This window comes from Psammomys obesus, unplaced genomic scaffold (genome assembly GCF_907164565.1).
Source record: "Psammomys obesus unplaced genomic scaffold, mPsaObe1.curated_primary_1811, whole genome shotgun sequence".
NCBI classification, from domain to species: Eukaryota; Metazoa; Chordata; class Mammalia; order Rodentia; family Muridae; genus Psammomys; species Psammomys obesus.
Genome location: NW_026592548.1, coordinates 15,309,393 through 15,328,902, shown reverse-complemented (window position 1 = coordinate 15,328,902; position 19,510 = coordinate 15,309,393). Strand labels below are relative to the sequence as shown.

At 38.0% G+C, this 19,510-nt stretch overlaps 1 protein-coding gene across 1 annotated transcript in view; it reads left to right on the top strand.

Annotated features, from left to right (window-relative positions):
• Col24a1 (collagen type XXIV alpha 1 chain) overlaps positions 1–19,510 on the top strand; it is a 247,837-nt gene that overhangs the window by 139,291 nt on the left and 89,036 nt on the right. The window contains exons 26-33 of the mRNA XM_055614315.1: positions 128–181; positions 1,378–1,431; positions 3,323–3,376; positions 8,971–9,024; positions 9,241–9,285; positions 9,408–9,452; positions 14,072–14,125; positions 18,350–18,403. Coding sequence (XP_055470290.1) covers positions 128–181; positions 1,378–1,431; positions 3,323–3,376; positions 8,971–9,024; positions 9,241–9,285; positions 9,408–9,452; positions 14,072–14,125; positions 18,350–18,403 — 414 coding nt within the window. The remainder of the gene's footprint in view (positions 1–127; positions 182–1,377; positions 1,432–3,322; positions 3,377–8,970; positions 9,025–9,240; positions 9,286–9,407; positions 9,453–14,071; positions 14,126–18,349; positions 18,404–19,510) is intronic.

Genomic DNA, 19,510 nt, shown 5'->3' with positions numbered 1-19,510 from the left:
GTATTGAAAATAAAGATAATCTGTGCATACAAATTCTGATTCTGATGGTTTCTTTTTCTCTAGCCTTGGCTCAATCATCCTTAACATGAATCAATGTTATCTTTTTCTTCTTTCTTTTTTTTAAAAGGGAGAGCGTGGAAGTCCAGGCCCACTTGGTCCCCAGGGGGAAAAAGGTGTCATGGTAAGAGTTCCAGGATCTGTAAACTCTGTTTCCAATACCTCTAATAACAAAGTTAAGGTTTTTGTGGGTAGACCCGCCTTGACTGGAATTTAAGTGAAAATGATACATTATAATAAATTTCCATTGAACTATTTTTTTAGCTGTTTTATATCCTAGAATGATGTTCTATGGTACCAAGTCCGTGAAAAACCATAAAAATAAGCTGCCTTAGTAAAAAAAAAAAAAAAAAAAAAAAAAAAAGTATATATTCTATAGCTCTGGAAGAAGAATTATTAAATGACTATAAGCACATTGGGTTAAAAAATCCAATTAAAATTCTGCATGCTCTTGTGCAAATAAAGTTAATATTACACATATCCACAACCACTTTTCCACCAGTTTTGGCCATGAGGTAAGTCTTTTGGCACATAAGAGTTTAAGGACCAAAATTTTGCCTTATTCTCTTATGTCTTCAAGATGACAACTGATAAATTTGACATCTGGGTTGTGTTTTTAGTTTATTAAATAGCTAGTGAGTATTAAAGGAAATTAAAAGGAGGTTTTTTATCAGTTTTAGAACTCCCTTTTTTAGCAAGTAAAATAATGGTGGCACGTAGCACTGTCTACAAATTCTTTCCACCTTTTGTTCTTTATGTTTAATCTCTGTATCATCGGAAGATCGCCACAGATTATTTTTAACAACTTCTGCTGGGGACAGGTATTGAACCTAACTTACTCATAAACCAATTGAATTCAAGAACTTTTCCTTCCTAAGACATCTTCAGATTTAGGGCTAGCACCATAATTCATGTGTCCTTTCTAAAAGATAATGGACTAAACGCATGTGCCACCCTTAAATGTGGAATTCCCTGACCTCTTAGAAAAGGTTGTAATTCATGCTATGCATCACGGAGCATAGTCCCCAAGTAAGCTCTCAGCTCCTACAGAAAGAGGAAATTAAGATGATCCTGGCATATTGTAACACACGGTGTCACCTAGTGACTTTCTTTTCCAAACAAGGACCTAACAAACGATGTGCAGCTTCTCTGGAAACACATCTTTAATTTCTATGATCCTACTGTTGAACATTGCCTGTGCCTTCATGTATCTTGGGTTGGAAAGGGCAATCTTATCAAACTGCTGTTTTTGTTACTGTTTTTATGTCCTTAAAAGAAAATGATTAATTTTATATTTTTCATATTTAATTTAAATAATAGGGCTACCCAGGTCCTCCTGGGGCTCCAGGACCACTGGGCCCAGTGGGCTTACCTGTAAGTATAGAACAGATTACTTTGTCCTTTGTTGAATGTCCACTTTAACTTCAGTCCACCGCTTTGTTGTGCTGTCTTTATGAGTCTCATGTAAAACCACTCATGTGTAAGGTAATGGAGAGTACTTCTTTCCCCAACTGTATGAATGTTCTGAAATCTTTCTTGGTATCTTCAGTTTCTTTACCCCTACTGTGTATAATCACCAACTTCAGTTCTCTAGCCTAAACTGAAAAGAAAAAAATAATAACTTGTCTTTTGTAAGAAAACAAATCAGTAACCAAAATACAGCTGAGAACAAAGGAATTAACAAAACATACGCAGACATTTTAACATTTTTTTCTTAAAATTTGGAAATATTCTCATACAAATAGTTAAAATTCATAGGAAATGTACCTTTGGTAAGTAAAACTTGAGCTTTGATTACATCCTATCTGTTGTTTTCAGAAAGATAATTAAATCTTGCTCCTAAAGAGAGAAGATCCACTTGTCAAAGTTTGACAGTTATTGTGAACATGAATCTGAGGAAGGTCAGCCTCTGTGCTGGCTGGGCAGAGCTTCTTGTTACAGTAATAATTTCTACAATGTCTCATGATGCTTCCATTCTATAAAATAAGCTGATATTCCAGTATGTTCATAGATGTTGTTGACTTCTAAAATGAAAAGAATACAGCATGGTTGTCAACTTCCTCACTCACATAAAAGATTGAGTCAACTTGAGACCCTAAAATTTGGTCCATTTCTCTCTACCTAAAGTTCATAACTAAACAGAAGACAAGGGTTGTTAAAGGAAAATCTCAGTGCCAGGATCAGAATACCTCTCCATGATTGTTTGATCAGAGAGGCCCCAAAGGCACCCAGACAACACAGGGTTATTGCCATTGTTCTTGTGACTCACTGTAACAAAAAAGGAAGGCCCGACAGCTGAAGACACCACGCGCTGTGGCTGTGAGACACAGAACACTCAGTCTCATTGACCAGGAAAGTCCCTGCTGGCTAGCTTTCATAGAATTGGAAAGTGCTATGTGGGTTGCTGATGGAGAAAGGAATCAAAGCTCCTATCCAGGGCTAGGCTCTGCATGCTACATTGCCAACCTACATGCAAACTGTACCCACTGATGCAACAGCAGTGGTTACAGGGGAACCACCTGCCTTCTGGATGCATTTGAGGACTGCTGTCAGGACAGATTTCATGTCTGGTGTTATAAACCTGGTCAAGAACCCAAAGCTGTGAAGATCCCATGCCCTAGTAAGGAACTTGCTCTTGTTGTTTAGCTAAATGATCATATTGTCAAGAACTGACTTCTATGAGTTTATTTATATTTGTAGCCATAACTTTGTGCTATATTCTAGTAACTATTTATAGGAGATTTTAATCATTAATGTATCATTAAACTTGACTTTAAAACAGTAACTTAATTTCCATTGTTGACTGCTTTTGATACATTACTTTATAATCACTTATGGCATTTTCATAGGCTCATAAAATATACAAATTTTATAGATGGTGTTATAATATGTATCTTTTAGCAGAGACATTGTAACAGTAATAGTCCTTGCCTCTTGGATGGACCAAGCATATTAGACTAGTGTATCTCTGCTTCCTTCACTGCTCATGTGCCTTTCTCCTGAACACTGTTTTTCCAGTGAACAGTAATCCCTTCCAGTTCATTTCACCCAGAAATAACATTTGTCCAAAGGATGAAACATTTTGAAATCAGAACATTGGGGATGAACATACAGTGTTGATTAATTAGAATTTATTTGTAAGGAGATTAATAAATTTATTTTTTTAACCCATCATTAAAATACACATCATGCAAGAAAAGTATAGCTACTCTTCTGGTAACAATGCTGTGAATTTATATCTGAGTTTTTAATTTCTAACATGCAGGGTCTTGTTGGGGCAAGAGGTGCACCTGGGAGTCCGGGCCCTAAAGGACAAAGAGTAAGTAACATAAAAGCTTGCTGACCTCAAGAGAATAACCTCATATTGATTGATGTGCTTGACAAATCCAGCACGACACCTTCCAGAATCATGCTTACATCTTGTCGGGGTTTTGCTGTTTTTATTCTATTAGATGAATTGCATATAACCAATAATTTGTACTTATAAAATTCTCAGTCTCTCCTGCCATCCTTTAGGGGCATTATAAATGAGAAGATCTTTAAATAAATAAATACATTTCTATTCACAACATATTTATATATTACAAAAAATAATAGCAAAATCAAATGATAAGAAATAGAATAAAGATACATGGGATGAATTAGTGTTTCCCAGTTGCAGATCAAGTGTATTTTTATCATTATGGTCTAATAACTATATGCAGAACTATGTATAAAGAATATTTACCTCCCAAATTGTCTCTTAAACATTTTTATATGTTTATATAAAAAGAGCCGCCACTTACATGCCTGTCCCATATACTTCCTGTGTACTATCTTATGTAATACTCAAAGCCACTGTAAGAAGATGTGGCATTATATGACAGATACCATAACCAAGAAAAGCAGGGCTTAAGGAATATGATCTGCAGAGACAAAAAAAAAAAAAAAAATTCTCAGCCATATTGAAGCCTTACTAAATCTTCCTCCAAAGCCAATGTTTATTTGAGGCCACATGGAATACCGAGGAATACTTTTCCTCCTCTGAAAATGTGACTTTAAGAGCTGTATTTCATGCGTTGCCCTTCACTTGGCTTAAACTTTAGAGCTAGTGAAGAGGTTTTTTGTTTTGTTTTGTTTTGTTTTGTTTTTTGTTTTTTTTTAAATTCTAAAGACATGATCTCTAACTAACAAACATCTTTAAAATTAAAGAACAGTGAAGATGAAAGGCACTGCAGTTTCCTAGCTGTAAAACTGAGGAGTGTTGTGAACTCCCAGTCTGAGAACAGCTTGTAGTTTATGTCTTGTGTGAGGACTGAGGAGAGAGATTTGTCTTTTTATTATTAACTTTATGAAAACCTATCTTCCTTCCCAGTGTTTAGATTTACTGTCTACAGACATCAGCAATAGCTGATCCATTTTAGCTTGAGTAAATTGAAGAGAGACATGATTTGTACTCCAACTATCCTTTGTTGCTTACACCTTGCCAGAACTCAGTTCTTGGTGAGGTCAACTGTGTTTATTCAGCCTAGCATGAGTCAAAGGGGGGTGGGGAGAGCTCAAACAGCTCGCGGCAGGTGAATAAAAATTTTAAAATAAAAATAAATTTAAAAAATACTTAGCCGAACCTTCTGTCAGTGAGTGATTTAGGCCTCACTGACGCTCTGGCAAGTCCACGTCCCTAACCGTGGTACATGCTGAACCACCTGAATGCTCTCATAAATCCTTTTGCAAGTTCATTTGTTCTGCAGTGTTCTAACTTCACTGCGACCACGTGTAGCTTCCTGCTTCCCTGACCTGTCACTTTGTCCTCAGCTATCACTTCTTCAACCTTTTTTATTATTTTCCAGATACAATTTCCTGATGTTCTCCAAATGGCTCCATGCAATTTTAAACTATGTCACTCAGTAAATTTTACAAAAGGAAACTGTGTAGCTTGGAAGAGCGTGTCTTTCTTCACTAGGAGAATATTATAGGCAGCTAGTAATTGTTACACACATATATATATGTGTATATGTATGTATATCTGAATTGGCATGGAGAGATGGCTCATTGGTTAAGAGCACTTGCTTCTCAGTCATGAGAACCAAAGTTGTGTTGTCAGCACAACCCTTGACAGCACCTGCCTCAAGCAGCTCACAACTGCCTGCAACTCTAGCTCCAGGAGATCCAAGGTCCTCTTCTGGCCTCCAAGGCAATGGACAGACACACACACACACACACACACACACACACACACACACTATTGATCCATCCTATTGAGGTAAGTGAGAAAAGTGTCTGGCTCAAGATCTCGGGGTCCAACCTCTGGTGGCACTGCAAAAAAAAAGGAAGTCCATTCTTCTGGCACACCTGTCATTACTTTGGGTGACAGAACCCTGAAGGGAAACTGTACTGTTACATATACAGTTCTGAGCCCACGCAGAGTGACCGTAATGTTTTGTCTCTCCCCCGATTTGGTCTGGGTTTATAATGTTTTCAAATGGTCGTAAATACCGTGAATGGTAGGCCACTCCCAGGAGTTCTGCCTACTGACAATCCTCCACATATCTACCCAACCTGATTTCTTACAGTTTATATAACTCTTAGCTAGTAACCCAGAGACTCTACATCAACTCCCCCTCAGGTTTCACACCACAATGGGCTTTCCAAATTTATGAGTTACGGTCTAGAAACTGAGAAAAACCATAGAATACTAAATTTGAACCAGGCTACAATGCCAATGGCTAAAAACATACTAGTATCATGAAAATGTTTCTGACTTTCAATGGGACAATTGTATGTTCATTCTTTTTACATGGCTGCCAAGAGTAAGAAGATAAACATTAAAAGGGAGCCATAAATATACTAAATTATTATATAAATGTCCTTTATGTGTAAAACATCTTAATTTTTTCTAGCTGTTCTCTTTAGCTGGGGAACAGCTAAGTGGAGAGAAGTTATTTAATATACTAAAACTGTAATTCACAAAATCATTTCTTGTGCATAGAAGATACAAGCTAACCTATTTGCTACTCTAGTCCTAGATGGTGCTGGCTTGGCCTTGTAGGCTGCTAGGACTCAGCACAACCTGAGCCAGGGACCTTCACAAACATGCTGAGGCTAAGTGATGAGAGGAACCCTTTGAATCTGCCCAGTATTTCCTTCTGTGTCCAGCTGCCCAACAGGAAGAATGATGCAAACGATGCAGATCTCACCTACTCATACTCACTTGGACACAAATTGTGTCTTTGATCACAGGTCCTTTTAAGTTCCACACTTTAGAGCAGTGGATAGAGAGGCCGGCAGCTGAAGAACTTGGTACTGATACCATGCTACTTAAGACTGAGATGGAGGTAGAGGGATAACGAGGCTAGAAATACGCACCATCTTAAGGTTTTCTCTGGAAAAAGTGGAACCTTTGTGGTCGCAAACACTCTGCACGTTGGCCCCTTGGAGAAACTGCATATCATTTGAAGGCAAAATGCCTTCAGCAGTATTTGTATTTAGGCTTGGTGCTAGGCAATAACTGAAGCATCACAAGTGATAAAGTTTTTTTTTTTTCCTCCATTCTGTAAGAAGTTCATAGCAGAGAGCTTTTTCTCAAGAGTCCCAATAGTGTTAATTTTGTTTGGTGAATCAGTTGGTTCCAGCTGTGTAAAGCAAGGGCCAGAAAGAGATCACTCGGCATCATTAACTAGGCATGTGTGTGCGTTAAAATTTAATAGGGGTCACACCAAGATCCAGATCTGGCTTTGGGAACATAAATACACTGAGCGCATCTGTCCTGTGAATACAGCTATTTCTTTCATTCACGGACACTTGGCCTATCGTAATTTATCCCAGAGGTCATAGAAATGGGTTTAGGGTTCTCATAAAATCTTCCTAAGTACACTGAGCATGCAGTTATGTTAACATTTTCGTCGGTTGCAAGTTTCTTCTTTAAGTTGTAATATTTATATGAAATAGCAGCCCCGTAGCCTGACACCTAATGCATTCTGGAATGAGTTGCTCATTCACGAATCTCGCTACCCCTTTAATATACTTCCCTACATTTCAAACGTTAACTGTGTTTTTCTTTAATGGAGTTGAGGTATTCAGCTCTCACTCTGGTTTCGGAAACCCTCCCCAGCTCGGTGTGGCCGGTCTTGACTTTCCTAACAGCATAGAAAGAAAGGTCCGGGTGTTCTGTTTATGTTGCATGCTCTCACTGAGAAAACGGGAGATTCCACAGACACTTTCAAGCTGTTCCCTTTTTCATATTATGCCAAATTATGTGTCTCTTGCGACACTGCCTGTCTGATCCTTTGAGGCCTCGTTCTGAACTTAATTTTGTCTCAGGGGTCAGCCCAGCAGTGTACATCTGCCAGTGGGATATCTCAGCCACCAGAGGGAAACCTGTTATGCCCCAAGCTCTGCCTTCAGCTCATTAGTTCACTCTCGCCTGAAGCATAGACCTGCACCAGCCTCCTGGCACGTGAGGTCAAACCTCACACGGCAACCTTTGCTTTATAACCTTAATGTGACCCCCTGACTTAGATGTTCATTTTTACACTGTAAGTGGTTATTTTTGTCACTGTGAGCACAGAAATAAATCTCTCTTGGTAAATGAAATAGTAAATACAGAGAAACAAAACAAAAATTAAAAGGCCAGCAGTAGTTTAATGGTGAACTGCCTACTTATTCTAGAGGCCCCAAGTTTAGCACCAGATTAACAACAACAACAACAACAATCACTGTGACACATATTGCATAAAAGTGTTTTAATGTAAAACTTGATACAAATGGGCATAGCTTTCACTTTCACAGGAAGACCGGAGCAGCAGATCCTCATGGGGTGTGAGTGATCCCTCCAAAGCCTTGAGTGAGCCTGGGAATACAGTTAACCCGGGAATCCAGCCTGGATTCTTGTTGTAGCAAACAGATTTTGACAATAAAATTCTGGACCTCAGCTGGGATACAAAAGAAGGTCCTGAAGCCAACACAGGGGCCCCTTCAACTCAGCACTTGGCAGAGGAGAGTGTATAGTGCTCTGTGCAGAAACCTTCCGCTTCCCCACCACCGACTCATTTCACTGTGAAGCCCAGCCTTGCTTTCTTATCACTTCTCCACATGCAACCAATAGCTTGAAGGCTAAGCTTCATCCTTCCGGCAACTTCACTCTTCCTCATGCTGTCCCTGTGGCTGCTTCTACCCATAAGCCCAGGAGGCTGACCTCACACATCCAGATAGTGTCTCCGTTCCTGGAATGAATGTATCAGGTCTGCCTCCCTGTGGACTCCTCCTCTTGGTCCTTTGCAGGACCATCTCTCCCTTGAATTATTTACTCTTCGTATGGTTGAACTTTGTATTCCGTAGGTTCGATGATGAAGAAACTCACAGTTGTGCCCACCCAGCGCTCTCTCTTTTCTGCAGTAGGCGCCCATGTAGAGGGAGTAGGACTGGGTTCCCTACATCACCCTGCGAGGTATTTACGCCTTAGAAAATGAGACTTGCAGCCAGCTCTTCTCTGAAGCTAATTATTGAGAAGATTTGCCCACAACTAGGCTTTCTGTACCCATTCTGAGCCCTTGCCACCTTCCAGGAACTGCTATTCAGTGGGCACACAGGAAGTGCAGGGTCCTGAAGATCTGTTTTCTAAAACTGCAAAGAGAAAAGGGGCAATTCCAAAATAAGGAAACTGAAGAAGACTGCCTAGGCAAACAACCCAGGCACTTCTAAGTTCACTTAGAGCCATTTTAAGAGTAAATCCCAAAGGACTGCTGAGTAAAAATGTATACAAATTAAGCAAATCATCAACTTAGGCTATAAACACCTCGGCAACTCTTGGGGCTGTTCTTGTGCTCATCTAACTTACCCTGTGGCATAAATTCTCTGAGAAGTAGACTTGATTACTATTTGTGTCTAAAAGAAACACTTCAAATTAACAATGGGATCTTTTCCTTCTACCTGTAGGGACCCAGAGGACCAGATGGCCTCCCAGGAGATCAAGGTGGACATGGTCCCAAGGTGCTTGCTGATTCTGTTTCAAGTGCAGTTAAATTTGGCAGAGGCATTATGTCCTGTTTATCTAAATAATGTGTTTCCTTCTACTACGTGGTTTTTAATACACATCAGTCCTTTTAAATATTGAGCTCTAGACTTGATGCCTTGTTTTCTCTGTGGTTCCATGTAAGACCATAACTCAAATTCTGACCAATCCTTCTAATATTGATGTTTTGTTAGGGTGAAAAAGGAACTCAAGGAAAAAGAGGGCTTCCAGGTCTTACTGTGAGTAATAAAACACGTCTCCTTAAGCATGAACATTTTCTACCTGCCTGCTTTATAAATCCTTCCTTGTGCCATTTTGAGAAGGGGCTATATGACCTAAGCATGTTTTCCCTTATATGTAGGGTAAGGCTGGAAGCCCTGGGGAGAGGGGCGTTCAAGGAAAACCAGTAAGTTTCTGACTTTAATATGTTATTGTTATTAATAATTGAGCCTATATAACTGTCACTTTTACTTCATTCTCATCATAACTTATTTTTCTCTAAAACTCCTTCCAAAATGAAATGGCATGATATGTAACTGTAATAGGACGTGATAGAGAGCACAGAAGAAGAAGCTCCCGGGACCTCTCACCTGAGTTCTGTTCTGTCCCTTGCAGTGCAAAGCCATGCACATCTTGCTTTCTCATTATACTGCTGTGAGAGTTTTCAGTAGTTTGTAATGCCGGACATTTTCCTGCCATCTAACATCTTACCCGAATTGTACAGCTTTTCCCCTAAGCATCAATAATTTCTCTGGCTGTCATTGTGAAAGAGTAGAGAAATCCTGAAAAATGCGTATACAAACATAGACATATATGGTAATTATGTAAGTGAGCACACAGCTTACGTGTAGAGGTATTTTAATTGCTTTTCTTTGGAATCATATTGCTAATGACACTTTGATTTGTCATACAAATGTATATTATGGCTTCAGTTTAAATAATTTGATAACTTAAATGGATTAATGCTGAGACGTCAGAAAGGGCCAGAACAAACATGTTTCAGCTGGTGGTGGTTGTCACCAATGAGTGTTGGCTTGCTCCTATTTGAAATCTGCTGCCCCCTGCTGTTGTTTCCCATAATGTATTTGACAGAGGTCAAATCTGAAATACCAGAGACTTAAAAGAGAGAAAATAAATGACTGTCCTGAGAAAGAGCTGTGCTTGGCCTTGTGTCATTAACCGAAGGCATTACCAAAGAACACCCCTGTGTCTTCATATTCACCACGTGGGGGCTATTACTGCGTCAGTGTTAACAGTGCTCCTGTAGATTTTGACCACTTTGCTGTATTACAGGCAAGGCTGAGCTCAACTCCATTCCTTTAATTTTAAATAAGTGGGGCTCATGGAAATAGAATTATCCATTCTGTATATTGTTGACCTTCATTAGAGTTCTATCTTCAGTCTCTGCTTAGACGAATGGGATGTTTCCTGGATCCCATGAAATATACTAGGATCATTTTGCAACTGTCTTACAGCACATAAGTCCTATGGACTCCTGGAAGGATAAAGCTACCTTAAAAGATGCCACAGCTTGAACAGAAAATGATGAGTTTGTGATAAATGTTGTGGTTTATGAAATTCTTTGCCTACATTGATTCCTCCTTAAATAAAATTTTATGGAAGCAGGGAACATTTCATTGGAAATGCAAAATAAGCCCCAAAGATTCTTACAGTCTCTAGTCCTTTAGATACTGTCAAAAATAGACAATACTCTATAACACAGACATATACTAGAGTTTAGGCAGCTCTTTTTGCATGCCCCTAAAAATTCCCCCTGCTCTTATTCCTTCTCCTTACCTCCCTCCTTCTGCCATTTCTCCTCCTCCTTCCTCTCCTCCTCCTCCTGCCGTTCTTCCACCTCTTCCTCTTCTTCCTCCTTCTTTGGTAGAGATTCACTCAGGGCTTAAGTACATGCTCTATCACTGATCTACCCCAATCCCAAGAACTCAAACTATAGAAACAAATATTCGGTGAATCCAATGCACACAGCACTTGAATAATCCTGATAATCAGGAAGGATGTATTTGTCTGTGGACCAACACTGTTCCCACCCACCTGTAATCTGACCTAGAAGTCAAAGACCATGATCCAATAGCTTTGTGGAGTCATGGAGCCTGGGAGGCTGTTTTGATTGTCTAAATAATGAAAAATATAACATTTCATACATTACCGAGTTTTCGATGAAAGCACCCTATCAATTGAAAAGAGAGATCTGTAAACATCTCTCTCTTCAGCCAGGTGCTGTGGCTCAAGCCTGTAATCCTAGCACTCAGAGAGGCAGAGGCAGGTGGATCTCCGTGAGTGTGAGGCCAGGCTGGTCTACACAGTGAGTGCAGTGCAGCCAAGGCTACAGAGAGGAACCCTGTATCAAAAAACAAAAAGAAGGAAAAAAGAAAAAGAACGATCTCTCTGCTCTTATAGAACTCTGATTTTCCCACTATGATCCTTTATAATTTTTCTTTATGTAGTTTGAAATTCTATTATAATTTCATTCAATTTTGATTTTTCTCTTCTAGTAGTACTGTTTTAGAAATGGAATTATTTAACGTGAGCTTCAGTCTTGCTACCTTTCATAGGCTTGCAGTAGTCTGGAGTGTTTTCCTCACCAAGACGCATCTGTGTCTTGATGTTTAACTTGAACTTGTTCTACTTGGATCATGCTTTTTAGTCTGATAATCTCTGTATTTTAATTAGAGTGTTTGGCCTATTTCTATTTAATCTAATAGCCATGACTGGACTTAGGTTACTATTTTGTGCTTTTCTCTTTTTTATTTTGTTCAATGCCTTCTGTCTTGAAAATTATATCTTAACTTACCTATTGACTTTTGATTTGTACTCATTATTAACTTAAGTAGTTAGTTTACATCAGGATCAGCAAAGTTTTCTCATAAAGAGCTAGGAAGTAAGGATTTATTTTCCAGAACATATATGTAAAAATTTTCAGCCATATAGGACAATTTATTAACATGCTGTCTTAATACTGTGGTTGTTTTGTGTATTTCATCCATGTGTGTTAGGAAACCTCATTGTAAACAAAGCTTTTGTCTGAATATTAATGAAACTTTCTTTGCTTTAATGTAAATTAGTTGTGTACTTTAGAGCTTGGTATGAGGAGACAGGCTTTCACTCGCCATTTCTAGTTAGCTTCGTTCCTTCTTGAATGTACGAATGTCTAAATGTTGTCATTTCCCTATAGCCTATGAAACATCATTTAAGTCTAGGGATATCTGCTGAATTATCCTTTGATTTGTGAGATATTTTTATTTCACTTTTAATCCTGAAGGCAGTTTTCATTGCATATAAAACTCTATGTGCCATCAGCACCATGAAAAGGCCATTGAGAGAGAAGGGACCTTCAGGGAAAGATCCTCATGTATTTTTGTTATTATCTCCTGTATGGAATGGATAATATATATTTCGTATCGAGTTAGACATTTTGTTGACCAAATACTGGTTCTGCCACTTACTACTTGTTTTAACTTTGTATAAATTACTTAGCCTTTTGAGCCTCAGTTTATCTACATTTTAAAATGAATATCTGAGTGGGAGGAACTGAAGAGACTCAAATCGAAGGTTATGAGCACATCCTGCTCTTCCACAGAATCTGAGTTTGATTACAGGCCTCCGCACAGGGTGGCTCACCACCTCCTGTAATTTCAGCTCCAGGGATCCAATGTTCTCTAGGGCTTCCACAGGCACCCGCACATTCATGTTTTATACACACACACACACACACACACACACACACACACACGCACACGCACACGCGCGCGCACGCACGCGCGCGCAAACAAGAAAGAATCTTCTGTGGTTATGTGAACTGCGGCTATTAGTATATACTTTCCACGGATGCCCAGTAAATAACCACAACAGCCTTTGTTATTTTCATGCTCATTTGTTCCCATTTTTACTGAACTGAAGTCATGGAGGAAAGACAAAGCCATATATCATTAATAACATCTGAAAAACCTTAAGCAGAATTTTATTTAAGCCAATTTGTGCTTTTCCTCTTAGTCCTCAATAAAAACTGAGAACATGGAAAGCGTGTCCTTGCTTTGTGAAACAGCCTCTGTGCAGAATCCATGGAATTAATGGACTACTAAGTTGGCTCCGTGTCCAAATATGCTTTACAGAGCAAACGGAGCACACACCATTTAAAGGTCTGAACTTTCATTACACGCTTCAGTTAGCATAGCAGGCAGAGCAAGGTCTTTGTATTGATCCTTTCTATGAATTTAGAAGTGAATGAAGACCATACAATTTTCAGGATTGAAACGGAGCTTTAGCCACAATAGATAGATAGATAGATAGATAGATAGATAGATAGATAGATAGATAGATAGATAGATAAAAAGATAAATAAATGTTTAAAATTTAAAAAGAACAGATTTTCCCTCTTATGTAGAACTAACATATAGCCCACCATTTCCATTTCTAGTATATGCCCAAAGTAATGGAAATCCACTCAGATATTGCACACCCGTGTTCATAGTAGCATGTTCACAATATCCAAAGGCTGGGGCAACCAAGTGTCCCCTGACAGGCGAATGAGCAAAATGTGGTTTATGCATTCATGAGAATATGAGCCAACTTTAAAAAGGATGTTTTGACACACCCTACAAGGAAGAACCATGAAGACAATAAATAAGTAAATAAGCCAGATTCAAAAGAACAGGTATCATATGATCTCACTTATGGTAATTACCTAGACAGGCAAATTCATACAGAAGTAGCCACAGGGAACAGGGAAAGTGACTAGAGGAATACAAGAATTCTTAGGAGGGTTTCAACTGGGAAGATGAGAAGGTTCTGAAGAGGGATGTTGGAGATGGTTGTGGATCTACTTAAGGCTAAAGGATTATATTCTTAACTGTGCTCATGGTAAATCTTACGTATATTTTATGACAAAAGGAAAAATTAAGGAATGCATAGAAAAGACCCCACAAGCAAAGGTAGGTGTGTGAGCTGCTAACACATTTTCAGATGCTATGTCTTTCTCTACAAATTTCTCATTTGTTTGTCAAGGGCTTACAAGGAATCCCTGGCAGCTCAGGAGACAGGGGGCCTGCCGGAGAACCAGTAAGTTTCTTTATGTTCTTTTAATTATAGCTTTCCTATAAGGTGTATTTACTTTCCATGACTGTTAGTCTGCAGTACTCTAAGTGGCTTTATAAACAATGTTGATGCTAGGTGGCATAGACAAAATCTACAGAATGGATGTTTCACTGTATCAATTCTGCAAAAACATACGTACACACACACATATGTGTTGTTATAGATTTTGTTGCTTTTATCACTTTATTTAGTCAAATTTGGTGCTTTTCAAAGCTATGACTTTTAAAAGGGACATATTTCTGTTTTTGAAAAAAGAGAACTTTGTTCTAGTGACTCTCAAAATTGCTCTTTCTGGATAGCCTGCTCTTCTTATAACTGCTCCATTGCCACACCCATAGTCACCAGTCCTATAATGAAGGCCAGATAGTGAAGCCAGGCTCTGTATTTGATTGGCCCAACTATGCAAATATGACTGAAATGCAGCTATATCAACAATGCAAAAACATATGCCACAATTCCATTGCTATGATTCAGTCCTGGGGTTTCCATGGAAAGAGCTTGTGCAAAGGAAAGACTCAAACACACTCCTTTCTCACAGCTCAGTCTTTATTGGCAATGAGGTCATCCTTTGGGGTAATCGTGGGGTAAGATGCTGTAATGTGCTTTTGAAATTCATCACACAATATGGTCTTTTGAACCACTGGGTTGATGTTATCACCAGTTGACACAAATGTTTTCCAGGTGGCCTTTACATAATTAATTGAGATAGTAACAAGTGGAAAAGTTTACCAAAGAGTAAAAAGTTCACTCTTATCCTATGACATAAGCTCACCAAACAATAAGGGTTCACAATATGTGTAATTCTTGCCTGATGAATATCTAAAATGTGACATCAATTCTGCATAACTAAGCCTTCGGATTGTGCTCTGTTTTATGTGCCTCAACCTGCTATCCCATCACTAATATTTATTTGACCTGAAACAGTACAGTCGACTTTTGCACAGCCTAGTTAATGCTCTGAAAACTCATAAGCTCCTCAAAGCCAGAGGTCATTTCTTTTATCTTTGTGATCTCCTTTCCTGGTGTGATGCCCAACATACTCCATTTACCCAATGTGTGTTTGTTAAATTGAATAAACAAAAGGTCATGTACCCAAAGGTACATGGACACAGTAAGTAACATTACACTGAGGAACCAGAATGAAGACTGATGAGATTTTACTAAGTGTATCAAAGGAGCCGTGGTCACAATGGAGGCAAAATCTTAAGATGCATTCATACAAGAAAAGACTTGTTAGCAAAATGACTTAATAGTGCTTAAAATGTCAATGTGAAGGACACAAGGTCACGGAACTGGCAAATAAAATATAGACCAATTTATGAAGTATCCAATAGAGTTTGTGTCATATATTTGAATGACTGCTTCAATCATAGAAATGAAGAAAATTGTTGAAATGAGAATGGCACAAAAATGTATTCTATATTTTTATAGTATTATAATAAGAACTACAACCTCTCTATAGCCAAAATTTTTTCTCCATTATAAAGCAAGCTTTTCTTTTAAATGGATAGCTATTCATTCAGTTTCAGTCAACAAATATTTATAAAGAATCTGCCCTTGGTATTTAACAACAAGCATGACATTTGCACTCTAGCGATAAAAAATTATTGATTAAACATTTACATATATAAGTAGACAATTGTGAATTGAGATAAACACCAGAAAGTACAGATGGTACTCAATATCCCTGGGGAAGCAGTTCAGGATCCTGCTCAGAGACTGTCTGCGGATGCTCAAAACCCTTGCATAAAGTAGAATACTGTCTTTTTGTCATCTGCCCATTTCTCCTGTGTGCTTTAAATCATCTCTGGGCTATTGTGCTGATTGAAAGTGGTTCCTTTGGAAACTTCCATTCCTCCAGGATTTCTCAGAAGGCCACCTTCCTTTCGGTTCAGTGTTGTAATGCCATTAGCCTTTGCATTTGCATTTTGTTCTGTTCTCAATGAGAAGTCATAGTTCCAAACAATGGTCTCCTCTAATAATTTTTGTAGTGGATGTAAGACTGAGGTTAAGTCTTAAATTTCTCAAAATATTGGTAGAAAAGAATAAAAATGCACCCCCCCAAAAAAAAGGGCTAAAAGAAATGATGGAAACCAAACATATAAATTAGAAGTTTCAGACCTACCTTAGTATGTAGGGATGAATGTGAACAGACAAGCTATAGCTGTTAATCCAGCCACTGTTTTACAAATGAAGTCCCTCTAAATTAGTCATATTCTCAATTTCTTGATAGAATAATCAAGAGACTAATAAAAAAAAACCCACAAACCACTGATATCAGAAATGAGAAACCATCACTACTGATTTCATACAAATTAAAAGGATGAACAGTTCCTATGTCCACAAACTCTGGAACTTAGGTACTATTAACCAACTTCTTAAAAGACTATTTTCACAAAACTCACTTAAGAAATGATCATTTGAGAAGTCTGTGTTAGGTAACTGCTTAAATAAATAATCAATAACTGTCCAAAGCAGAAAACGCTAGCCCTGATGCTAAAGTTAACAAAGTCTAATAAACATTTAGCAGACAAATGGTGCAGCCTGAGACAGGAACTGCAGGTGGTGATGACTTCTTCCTGGCTCATTCCAAGAGGCCAGAATTTTCCCAGGACCAAAACCAGACACATGCATTATAGGGAAAGACTAATTTCACTCAGGAACAGAAGTATAAAATCCTCAGCAGAATATTAGATCACATCCAACACCATTGATTGTACATCATGACCAAGTAGGATTTGTTCCAGGCATTCAAGAGAAGTTTAACATTCAAAAATCTATGTAATCCATCATCTTAATAGTCTAAAGAAGAAAATAAAGTATCATAAATACATCCAGGGAAATTATTTCACAAATTCCTATGTCCACTTATGCTAGAAAATAAAATACAGACTCTCAGCAAATTTGGAATAAAGGGGAAATCCCTAAGCTTTATGGTGACCAATATTTGGAGAAAATAACCTTTAAAACTAAAGAAATGGATATAGTTCCTCACATTTGTGAGACAGAATGTTATTTGACAAAGATCATGTATTATGGGAAAATAACTTTAAAACCAGAAAAAATAGATATAGTTCCTTAATGCTCTGAAAACTCATAAGCTCCTCAAAGCCAGAGGTCATTTCTTTTATCTTTGTGATCTCCTTTCCTGGTGTGATGCCCAACATACTCCATTTACCCAATGTGTGTTTGTTAAATTGAATAAACAAAAGGTCATGTACCCAAAGGTACATGGACACAGTAAGTAACATTACACTGAGGAACCAGAATGAAGACTGAATATTTGTGCAACAGAATATTATTTGTCAAAGAAAAGAAAAGAAAAGAAAAGAAAAGAAAAGAAAAGAAAAGAGCCATTAAGTTAAAATATTTGTAGACAAGCCACACGTGCATGGTGCTGAGTAAAAAAAGCCAACTGGAAAGCTCTATATGCTATGGCATTCTGGGAAAGGCAAGACTATAAAGACAGAAACAAAACAAAACAAAAACAAAAACAAAAACAAAAACCACGTATTTTTCCTTTAAAATATCTGTGTTTGTTACATAAAATGCCAGGGTTATTAAGAAGACATAAGCCTGCCGCGCATACTAGATAAGGCACGTTGTGAAAGCCCTCAGCACATGCTCCAGTTTCGTTCTGTTGCTCTGATGGAGCATTCTGACCAAAGAATGGGAATGCTACAGCTTGTAGACTTCAGGCTATCATTGAGGGAAATCAGGGCAGGACGGCGAAGCAGAAACCACAGATGTTGTTTGCTGCTCCATTACAGGTTTATACTCAGCTCGCTTACCTGCCTAGGGAATGGCGCCACCCACAATCATCTAACCCTCCCACATCAACTAACAGAAAAGACAACCTCCCACAAACATGCCTACAGTTAAAGATAACCAGGACAGCACAGTATTTGATAATTAGTAGGTATTTGATAAATGTTTGTTGAATGAATGAGTGAATTAGGAAATAAAATACAACAGCATCCTTTGCTCTATTTTTTATTTTGAGTACAGCATAGTTTAATATCATTCATGAAACAACGCAGATAAATCTAAATCTATGAAAGTTAAATTTTTATTTACATAGAGAATAAAGTAAGATGCCAAATACTGTTTATTAAAATTAAATGGAGTTGTATTGTTTATTAAAAGAGTAAAGTTTGATTCTCATATCTTCAACTTATTTAAACATAGGGGCCACGAGGACTGCCTGGTAATGCTGGACTTCCTGGAGAGATGGGTGTGGAGGTAACATTTTGTGGTTCATTCTAACTTTGACTCAGTATGTCTTATAAAACAAGGCGAACTAAATAGTTCAGTATATGTCATGGAGAATCATTTTATAGAATTTTACTTTATATTTAGAAAATAAAACCTAAAACTCTATAAAAGACAGAAATAATCAATGTGTGCAGATAAGTTCATATATACAAAGTTCTCCTTTAAGAATTAGTTCACTGAAATGATTAAACAAAAAGTGAATAAAGACTTCCCTTCACTGATTATAATTGATTGGATAGCTCTTCATTCTAAGAGGTGACATCATTCAGGGAATGGGAAGTTTTGAGGTCACACTATTTACTAAATCATTCAGAATAATAAACCTCATGTGTTATAATTATGAAGTCCAATTACTTTATTTCTCTTTCTTTAGTAGTAAAACCATACATTCCCCCTAGTTCTCTCTCTCTCTCTCTCTCTCTCTCTCTCTCTCTTTCTATCTCTCTCTCTCCTCATTAGCCTTTCTTAGACTCATACAATACTGCTCTTCAACCTCCTTGGCTTTGGTAACTGAATATCAATGTCCCAATAAAAGCTGTAACTCACTCCTCTCTTCTTAAACCACTTATTGTCATCTTGTTGGCTTTTATGTATCCATCTAGGTAGCCCACAAACATCTCATGTGCAAAATATGTGCACTCCGTTTTTTCTCTACACAAAGCCCACCACTTTCCTGATCTTCTGTTTTCATGAACATCTCATTGAAAGGTCCCATGATGCCCAAGGAGCCCAGCCTGAGAGTCACCCTAAGCTACTCCTCCGACTTCACACTCATCTTTCCTCTTAAATAAGCCCTCGCTGCCTTAAATCTATCCTTCCTTCTTCAGCTATCCTGCAAAGGGCTAACCTTCCACCTTTATGCCATTTCTCCTCCACCTTCCCTCAGGCCCTCAGCTACTCATTGCCAGTTTATATTTCTTACATCATTCTCAAGATTCTTTAAGAACTGCATAACCTTTACAATAAATATCCATTTCTTTTGTAAATTTTTATAAACTTTATTACTTTAAAAATGTGCAAATAAAAAAAATCACATACCTAAATGAACCTATTTCTTAACCCAATAATTTCTAT